Below are 9,418 nucleotides of genomic sequence, written 5' to 3' on the forward strand. Positions count from 1 at the left end.
AAGTAACTTTTTTTTAACAGAGCCACACTTTAAAGCCTCTGAAAATAAGAACCAAACCTTGGTAAGCGAAAGTTTGCTTACTTCTCTTCACCTTCATGGCCCAGTCGGTCACGATCCATCCGAAACATCCAGACCCCCGACCGTTCCATGCGAGGAGTCGCGGGGGGCGGGGAGGGGGTGGTGTGGGGAATTGAAGGTTGAGGGACAGGGAGCAGCGGTCTGGTTTATTTCAGCACTGTGTTGTTTGGCTTTATCTGTGATTTGCCAGTATGAGAATTACATACTGGAGTGCATTCATTTCAGTGGGTCTTACTGTTTTCTCAAATCATTGCTTTTTCATATGGACCAGCTATGTGGGCTCACATTTAAACGTGGACTTTTCATCAGAAACTGTATTAACACCATCTTTTGGGGGGCGTATGTCTATTTCATTTTTATTTTTCAATCGTTAAAGAGTTTCAGAAATATATGAAAGTAGAGAACTTAAGCCCATCCTCGCTTCCATTCCCATTTACCCCACGCACTGAGAGTGAATCCCAGACATCCTGTCATCATCCATGAATACTTGAACATTCTCAACGCCGCTTATTTGCAGGATTTTGTTTTGACATCGGCTTTCCATTTGGGGTTTGGTTTTCTTCCGGGAGGTGGTGTGGTTCTGCTTGGCACCTGCACACTGCCCCAGGCAACGCCTGACCCTGCCTTCCGTTCTTTTCCAGCGATCTGGTGAACGGCCTCGTGGCTCTCATGAACAGCAACGTCAGCAGCCCGGTCAACCTGGTGAGTACGTCCACTCCTTGCACGCCCCTGGAACAGGTCAGAGTTTCGTGCTTTTGTGAAACCATAAAGAACAGCCCCCTTCACTTTATTTGCCATAACACACGTAGGGCGTGTGTGTGTTTGCTTGCTGAATAGTAGAGGGGGGGAAGCACAGAATAAGAGTGTGCAAAGGAGTAAAGTGTCTGCAGGGCATGGGTGAGTGCTGTGATAAACACTCACCCACCTCTGCCATCCTGAAGGACTGGGTTAGGGAAAGCCGTTGGTGGCAGTGAGTGGACAGTTTTTTGTGTGCATTCGTTTCTCCGTTGTTTGGCATAATCTAATCTCTGTAAGACTTGATTAAGTGAGCTTTAGATCACAGAGGTTAAGAACATTTCCCAGGTTCTGATCACGTCTGTAGTTCAGCTCGCTGCTCTGGGCACCTTTGTTACTTCTTCCTTCATTGCTTCCTGTGGTCCCAGAGTCTCCCTGTTGGAGGGATCGTAAGGTTCTTTCGCTCTGTGTTTTTACACAGTTTTACTGCTTGGTGAATGTGTGTCTCTTCAAAGCACTTCATTCTGTCCCTGGCCGGTTCTCACTGGCAGGAAGTGTTTCCTTATATTTAGAACTAAAATATCATTCTCCACGAGCTACCTACTGGCCTTACTTCTCAGTGTGGGGGCCGTTCAGGCTAGTCCAATGCCTCCGCAGCAAGGTAACTTTCCAGGGATTTGGAGGGCAGGGTCATTCCCTCTGAGTCTTTTCCTCCCCAGCTCTCAGCCAGAGTTCGTGTTCATGTCAGTCCTCCTACCCACTCACTCACTGTCCTCTGAATAGCTTCATTCCATCTCGTTTAAAACGTGGAGTGCGCAGTGCAGACTGTCCATCGTTCAAGGTGTTCTGCTTCGGCCAACGGCCCCTGGCATTAGCTTATCGGGAGCCATGGCCTCACCTTGACAAGCCTTGGAGTCCGCTTCAGGTGCTTCTCCCAAAGCTCCTCTCCTGCGTCCTACAAGGTTTTAAGGTTCACAGGTGTGGCCATGCCTGCTGATTCCTCAAAACCACTTCACTCAAAAACCTTTCTTTGTACTTTTCTTTGTAACCGGCAATCTGAAACATGTTCTGTCACATTCATTTTTCACTGAGTTGGGAGGGAGTTCTTACCAAATAGAAAAGGTGGAGACGTCGCTCCCTTCCTTGTTGGGCTGTTGACCAGTTTATGGGTGCTGGTGGCTGCAAGCATTCAGCCAGGGCTGCTTTTTGCACTTTTCAAGAAACATGATATTAGAAACAGAATGAGATATGTCTTGTAAGCCTCAGTTTCTTTCGAGCATTTACCTTCCTGATGCTGTAAAGGCCATGCCACCTTCATCCTGGGTGTTGCTCCAGGCCCTTCAAAATGTGCATGCTGTCAGTGATGTTCCCCTCTCCCCAAGGAACCCTAATCTTGTCTTTAGATACTAGGTTCCTTCTTTCTTTTTGAGGGGCCTTGACACAGGGCCCTTTGGGAACTCCCGTCCCTTGTAGAAACCTGTCTTCCCTGAAATCTGAAGAGTGTCTGCCAGTAGGCCTGACAAAGACGGGGCCCTTCCCTCCCAAGTTCCCATCACTCCACTTTGCTAGTCAGTCCTTTCTTGGTGCTCGTATGTAGAACTAGGGTCTCTTCTTGCCTTTCTTTCCTTCCAGCTTCAGGCCAGACCAGGAAGTTGGGAGTGCAGCGTATGTAGGACACCTAATTGTCACACTTGATGGTGTTCTCCTCCGAGGGGGTGGGGGTGGCAAAGAAGAGTAGCAGGATTGGGAAGGGAAGAGGGACAGTGGCTGCTGTCTTGTGTGACAGAAGGAAGAAAAGGTGAAAATGGTTTTCCTTGATGCCCCCTAAAGGCAAGCTCACTCTATAAACCACACTGAGGCTTTCCCTCTGGTTACCCAGAGCCGTCATCGGCGAGTGCCTTTCCGTTCCATTACGGCTCCCACGTGCAAGTTTGCAAGTCTGTTACTGCTCAACTTGTTGACACAGTGCACCCTGAGGAAAAGATAGTGTCTTAAGAGAGCTTGTTTTGCAGACCCAAACTTCTGTAAAGTGACAATGCAGTTATAGTAACGTTAGATACAGAAATCGTCCTGTCTCTTGGCCAGGTACTAGGTGTCCATATTAGTTACTCTTGACCTAGCCGAGGGGCATTCTTGTCAACAGACAGTTAGTCTGGAGGACAAAAGCAGGACCGGGCATAGCCTAGTACTTCACTAGGTGGGTCAGTCATCATCTGGATCAGGGAGGCACCCGAGGAAACATGAAGAGGCAGGAGCCTCGTGACTTTCCAAGATCCAGAGTCAGCCTGTGGATACTTGGAAGACATGCGTGTGGTTTGGGTGGTGGTCTGTGCTATTCTAATGACACTTATAACCAGCAACCATTTCTTCCTTAGGGGAACCCGGAAGAACACACAATCCTAGAATTTGCTCAGTTAATTAAAAACCTTGTTGGTAAGTAAGACAAACACATCGCTGAGTGAAATTGGCTGCACTCACCCTATCAGTTAATAACACCCTGATTAGAAAATGTGTAATTAATACAAGCTAATTGAATTGGATAAAAAGCAGAACTTTATCAGGAACACTTAATTGTCTTCTGATTCTTTAATTAAGTAATGGAAAGATAAAGATGAAGGGGCATGGGAAGGGAGGTTGGTTGTGTTCACAGTTGTATCAGCAGGTCGGGGTGGAGTGGGAGGAGTAGATTTGTTCCCAGGGCTTGAGATGCGGTGGTGGTAGGTCACTCTGCACGGTGACAGGTTAACACCTGCCAAACACGGACAGTGATGAGAATGGGTTTCGAAGAGCCAGGAGGGAGCAACACCAGCTTGTGAGTTTCTGATGGAATCCGTTGGCGATTTTCGAGTTTTTGGCAGTTCCGGCCAACCTGGTCACAATATGTTGGCAGCAGTGTAGACATTGGGAGTATCCCCAGTCAAGGGCGTGCTCGGAAAGTTACAAGAAGCTTGTGTGTTTTCAGACAGCACTTGTGTTGCACATGCACACTGGGTGAGCCCTTTGTCACATCACAGGCTTCCTAGAGCTCTGGGAAGTCTGGGGGGGGGGGGTCTCTGTTTTCCATGGTTGATCAAGAAATTTGAGTCAGGACACAGCTAGATTAGAGTGTGGCTGGCTAGACTAGGGTAACCATGATGTGTAGGACATTCTGGAGTACTTGTCCAAACCCCATACTTAGCTGGGTTGATTCTTTGGGGCTGTCCTTCCTGATTTGGAACTATCATCTACCAGCATGTTCTTATCAGCTCTGGACACTTGGACAGGAGGGAGGCTGGCCTTCCTCAGGCATAAATTGCAGGATCTCATGGCCCCAGCAGCCTCCCTGAGATCCGCTTCCCCAGCTTTCCCACTCTGGGTCTGCCTGTCTCTACCGAGCTAGGAAGGGATATTCTCATCTAACTGTTTGTCCGGGATCTAGGCCATCCAAAACCTCTACCCCTACTGGGGTCCTGGGGCCAGCATCTTCAGCGTCACCTAGGTGCTTGTTAGAAATGTAGACTCACACACCCCAGCCATGTGTTCTGGATCAGAATCTGCATTTTGACAAGATCCTCGGGCATTGCAGTCACTCTAGTTCTGTGAAAGGTTGAGTAGCACACCACCCCAAACTGCAGAGGAACTGTTGTATTTGTCTGCCATTCTGTGCTCAGGGCTGGCCTCCGCTGGGGGTTTCCTCTGCAGGTCTTTGCCAGTGGTCCCTCACGTGGCTTCATTCTGCTGGCCAGTGAGGTCTGGGCCCCACTAGGGTGCTGGACAAGCTAGGCTCTCTGTCCTTCTGCACGTGATCTCTGCGGCAGGGTAGCTAGATGTCTTATGTGTTGATTCAGGGCTCACCCCTGCAGGTGCATATATGGTTAGGTCTTCCATAAGGCATCAGCCCAGAACTGGCCCACGGTCATTCCTCCTGCACTCGACTTGGTTAAACAAGTTGAAAGGCAGCCCACTTCCAGGCCAGGGGCTCCTGCAGTGCGTGAATGCCTCAGGTGTGGCTCACTGGGGCCGTCGGCATCACAGATGACCGCACACCACATTTGCCACTTTTACTTTGGAGTCTGGCTCTGTGGGCATGCCTGCTCCGTTAGCTGATGGTGGGTGGTCTGCCTGGGAGCCCTGCCCTTTTCCTTGGGGTGACTCAGGCCTGTAGAGGCAGAGTGACTGCCTCTTACCCAGTTCTTGTGGGGCCAGAGTGCAGTCCCCCATGTGAGTCAGTGACTCCGTGAGAAGGCGTTCTGTCAGCTGCAGCCTTATTCACTGCATGGAGAGGTACAGTAGAAGTCCCACCCAGAGTGGTTTGTGATTCTCTTACCTTTCTTTTTTCTTAATTCAGGTAGTGGAAGTGAGATTCAGTTTCTCTCTGAAGCCCAGGATGACCCACAGAAAAGAAAACCGGATATCAGAAAAGCGAAGATGATGCTGGCGTGGGAGCCCGTGGTGAGTACATGGCCCCATGCTGCCCCGTCGACAGTGGCCCACGGCGGGTCCTCGAAGGCACTGGCGTGCTTGGGCGGACCGGACTTAGGGGTTTCTCCAGGCTGTTAGATGACTTCTCCTTTCATGTGTCTCATTCTGTGACGGGGGAAATGGGAGCCCACCGTGGAGTCTGCCTTTGTAAACTTGCACACGCACATGGCTTACTCTGTGAAAGAAGCATCCAGGGCAATGGCCACGTGCCCTCTGGGCCTGGGTCGTCCTGGCTGACCTGCCTGTCTCCACTCGGCTCAGGATGTCCTTGGATGTGCAGGGTTGGGCGAGCTTGCCTCATGAACCAGGGCGAGCAGGGCCACCCCAGTTCCCAGGAGGGTGGAACACCAGGTTGGGAGTGTGAGAGTGTGAAGGCCAGGGAGCAGTGACCCTCCATGCCTTTCTGTTCCTAGACAGACTCCTTGTGGCCTGTGGGAAGGTGTGCAGGTGGGTTAGCGGGCAGCCTGCAGGTAGACATGGGAGACCCCCAGGGAAAAAAAAGTGACTCAAGAGGCGGCTTTAGAATTTAGGCCTAAATACCATCTTAATAGGGAAAGAAGAGGGACTCATGAGCCTCCTAGAGGACAGTAAATGATTTTTAAGAGCTGTGACTGGGCCCTTAGAAGAACAGAGGGAAGATAGGAGGCCAGTGACAGTTTCCCTGGTGTCCGTGTCTAGGGCCCTCTCCTGCGGTGAGAGTCAGTGCTCCCTGGTGGATGACACCTCCAGGAGGGGGCTCAGGACAGCTGAGTTGCTGTTGGAGGGCCTGCGTTTGGGCTGGTCGGAGGAGTTCAGAGACAGCCTCGCCCTGTACTTGTTCAAGAGCCTGAGCCCAGCACGGTCCATATACCAAAGTGGCAGATTTGGGAGTGATGTGTCCTGGGCTCCCACAGTCATGTTTTGGCGTGGCCTCTTCTGCTGCCGTCCAGAGAGCTGAGCAAGTAGAATCTTACAGTGTTGGGCCTTAAAGGAGTCTGACTTGAGAGTTCCAGTCCGATCTCATTTTGTCACTGGGATCTACAGGTCTGAGTGATTGAAGGCCGCAGGGATTTGTTGAGTGCACTAAAAAGAGGGTCATGCCCAGACAAAATTTATTACATCAGAATTCCCACCGCACAAAACAGCAAGTGCACGTCTTCATTTTTAGAAGGCCTTTGCCATTGGTCCTTTTGTGAGTAGAGCCTATGTTTTAAACAAAATGTTTTTTAAAAAGCTAAATGCACACTCGCCATGTGGTAACTATTGTTTTTATATTGTGTGAGGTATGTTGGTATTTTTATTTTTCTGGAGTTTAGATGAGGCATCTACCACTAGTTTCTCTTCTTACTAATTTCAGCTCATTAGTGATTTTTGAGGGATCTTGCCCAAAGAAGCATTTAGTCATATTCCCTTCTTGATTCTTTTTGACAGTGCAGTTGTGGTGCAATTTGCATATAGCAAACTGCCTATATTTAAAATGTACAACGTGATAAGTTTTGATGTATTTCTATACCCGTGAAACCGTTACCACAGTCAAGGTAACAGGCATACCCTTCTCCCCCAGCAGTTTCTGGGTGCCCTTTGGCACTACTGCCCTTCTGACTTCCCCTTGTTCTTCTCACGGCCGGCCAGTTGGATTTCTTGCTGGCTGCAGTGAGGGCTCTTAATTAAGATTGCTTCCTGGTGTCGCCATGGGTTCTTCTCAGACTCAGCCTGTTAGGTCACTGGGAGTCAGTGTCCCGTGGGAGAGTGAGGGGTGTGGGTCACACATGGGTGCTTCCCAAGGCCCCCTCCCTCCATCACACACTTCTGAAAGAAAGGCACACACACAAGGGCTTTATTCTCAGGTGCTCTTTGTGTTTGATTCAAACTGGATACACCCCAAACCAGCAAGAGATGGTTCAGGGTCTTTGGGGATTAGAGCTCATCTTATGTCCGTCAGGGGTGTGATTTGTTAAATTGCCCAGTGTGTTCTGAAAGCAGCTTTGGAAGGACCTTCTCCTGGCCAGCCGTGATGCCATGTGACCTACCCGCAGTGCCCCTGCAGAGGGCGGACCGCTTGTTAGCACTTCCTTCCTTCAGGCCCCGGGCATGTCTGCTGTTTCTTTCAACAGTGACCTTGTCTCCCCTTCTCACCTTCTCTTTTAAACAGGTCCCCCTGGAAGAAGGTCTAAACAAAGCCATCCACTACTTCCGTAAAGAACTCGAGTACCAGGCAAATAATCAATACATCCCCAAACCAAAGCCCGCAAGAATAAAAAAAGGACGGACGCGCCATAACTGAAAACCTCACTTCTCGGGACGGGAGACTCCGTTTCACACTGATGGGATGTATTTTTTTTTCTTTTTTCCTTTTTTTTAAAGAAAGACTTAAAACAGGTGTCATGAAGAACAAACTGGAATTTCATTCTGAAGCTTGCTTTAAAGAAATGGATGTGCCTAAAAACTCCCCTCAGAAAACTGCAAATTTTGCCTTGCACTTTTTAAAATCTGTCTTTTTATGTAAAATAGTGTAGATGCATCTTTGCGTATTTTCACGTTTTTTATCTTGCTATGAGAGCATATGTCGTGACTGTCATTGACAGTTTTATTTACTGGTTTCTTTGTGAAGCTGAAAAGGAACATTAAATGGGGTGAAAAATGCCAATTTTATTTATAAAAGTGGGTACTTATAAATGAGACATTATACTATGCATAAAGGACATTAAAAAAAAAGCAAATTTAGCAGTATTGTCAGGTGGGTGACACACCGGCATTTATTCTTCAGGCAGATAAAAGAATTCTGTTTGAGAGCTTTATGTTTCTTTTAATTCAGAATTTTTCCAAGGTCTAGTTTTTAGTTGCAAACTTGACTTTGAAATACTTCTGTTGGTTATCACGATCAAGGATATTTGAAATCACTACTGTGTTGTGCTGCGTATTTGGGGTGTGGGGGGGGGGGTGGACAAAGGTAACGTATTCTTGGTTAACAGTGGTTAAATATGCTATTTTAATAAAATATTGAAACACACTTGCAGTTTTAAAGATTGGCTCTCTGCTTTGCACAGTGCATTGTTGGATTGCTAAGAAAAATACTGCAGAATTTAAAGGAAAAATCCGAAAACATCCAGGTTGGTATATGTAACTTGATGAGTGAATATTAAAAACATTGCTCTGCTCCTGGGGCTGAATCTGCATGATATTAACTGCTGTGTGGAGAGACTTTTCCCGTCTCACCCAGGGTTTGAATCGCTGTGTGTCCTTCTGTGACAGCACAGACCAGATGGAGAAAAAGAAGTGCCATTTGTTGTAAAATCTGTAAACTAGGCGCACTGAGTGAAAACTTTGAGAGCTTTTGCTTTCTTTTTTTTATTTTTTATTTTTTTAAAGATTTTATTTATTTGACAGAGACAGAGACAGCCAGCGAGAGAGGGAACACAAGCAGGGGGAGTGGGAGAGGAAGAAGCAGGCTCCCAGCGGAGGAGCCTGATGTGGGGCTCGATCCCTTAACGCCGGGATCATGCCCTGAGCCTAAGGCAGAGGCTTAACCGCTGTGCCACCCAGGCGCCCCAAGAGCTTTTGCTTTCTTAAGAATTCTTTCAAGCTCCAGTGTTAGGAGTTTTGTGTTCCTTCTGTAATAAATGGGAGAACAATGCAGGGAGTTAGAGCAACTACATTTTCCAAGCCAGCTGGCTCTGCGCAACAGCAACAGAACCTGACCTGGCACCATGAGAGCTTGAGCATTTGAGCAGAATACGTGTTTCCATAACTAACCAGGGTGAGCCAGACTCGCCTGCCCTTCACAATCACTTGGGGATTTTTTTTTTTAAATTGGACATGTTTTTCCTCTCAGAATCACTGAGGCCAGGCCAAGGAAGCTGTGGTTTTGTTTTATTTGTCATGCTAAATTCCCCAGAAGATTCTGGAACTCTCAATTGTTGCTAGATCAGACATTGTGTGAAAAAGAAAGAGGATTTGCAAAGGTTTCTTATTTTAATTGTTATTTTGGCCCAAACTGTGCGACACACCATTTACTGGGCAGAGGTGAACAGAGCTGAGAAGTTTGGGAGCTGCTAATGGTGACCTCAGACATCGCAGAAGGAGCAGAGACCTGGAGGGAACTTTTTTTTTTTTTTTTAAAGACTTTATTTATTTATTTGACAGAGATAGAGACAGCCAGTGAAAG

At 47.8% G+C, this 9,418-nt stretch overlaps 1 protein-coding gene across 2 annotated transcripts in view; it reads left to right on the top strand.

The window, feature by feature from the left end:
• The window catches only part of UXS1 (UDP-glucuronate decarboxylase 1), a 94,489-nt gene extending 86,226 nt beyond the window's left edge, over nucleotides 1-8,263 (top strand). Inside the window, exons 12-15 of one of the 2 annotated variants that reach the window (XM_002913504.4) lie at nucleotides 720-780; nucleotides 3,189-3,246; nucleotides 5,141-5,244; nucleotides 7,406-7,537. In XM_002913504.4, the coding sequence (XP_002913550.1) occupies nucleotides 720-780; nucleotides 3,189-3,246; nucleotides 5,141-5,244; nucleotides 7,406-7,537 (355 nt within the window). Of the gene's footprint in view, nucleotides 1-719; nucleotides 781-3,188; nucleotides 3,247-5,140; nucleotides 5,245-7,405 lie in introns of both variants that reach the window. The other variant, XM_011231156.3, reaches the window with a different exon arrangement.
• The last annotated feature ends 1,155 nt before the right edge of the window (nucleotides 8,264-9,418 follow it).

Source organism: Ailuropoda melanoleuca, chromosome 4, assembly GCF_002007445.2.
Source record: "Ailuropoda melanoleuca isolate Jingjing chromosome 4, ASM200744v2, whole genome shotgun sequence".
Taxonomy (NCBI): Eukaryota; Metazoa; Chordata; class Mammalia; order Carnivora; family Ursidae; genus Ailuropoda; species Ailuropoda melanoleuca.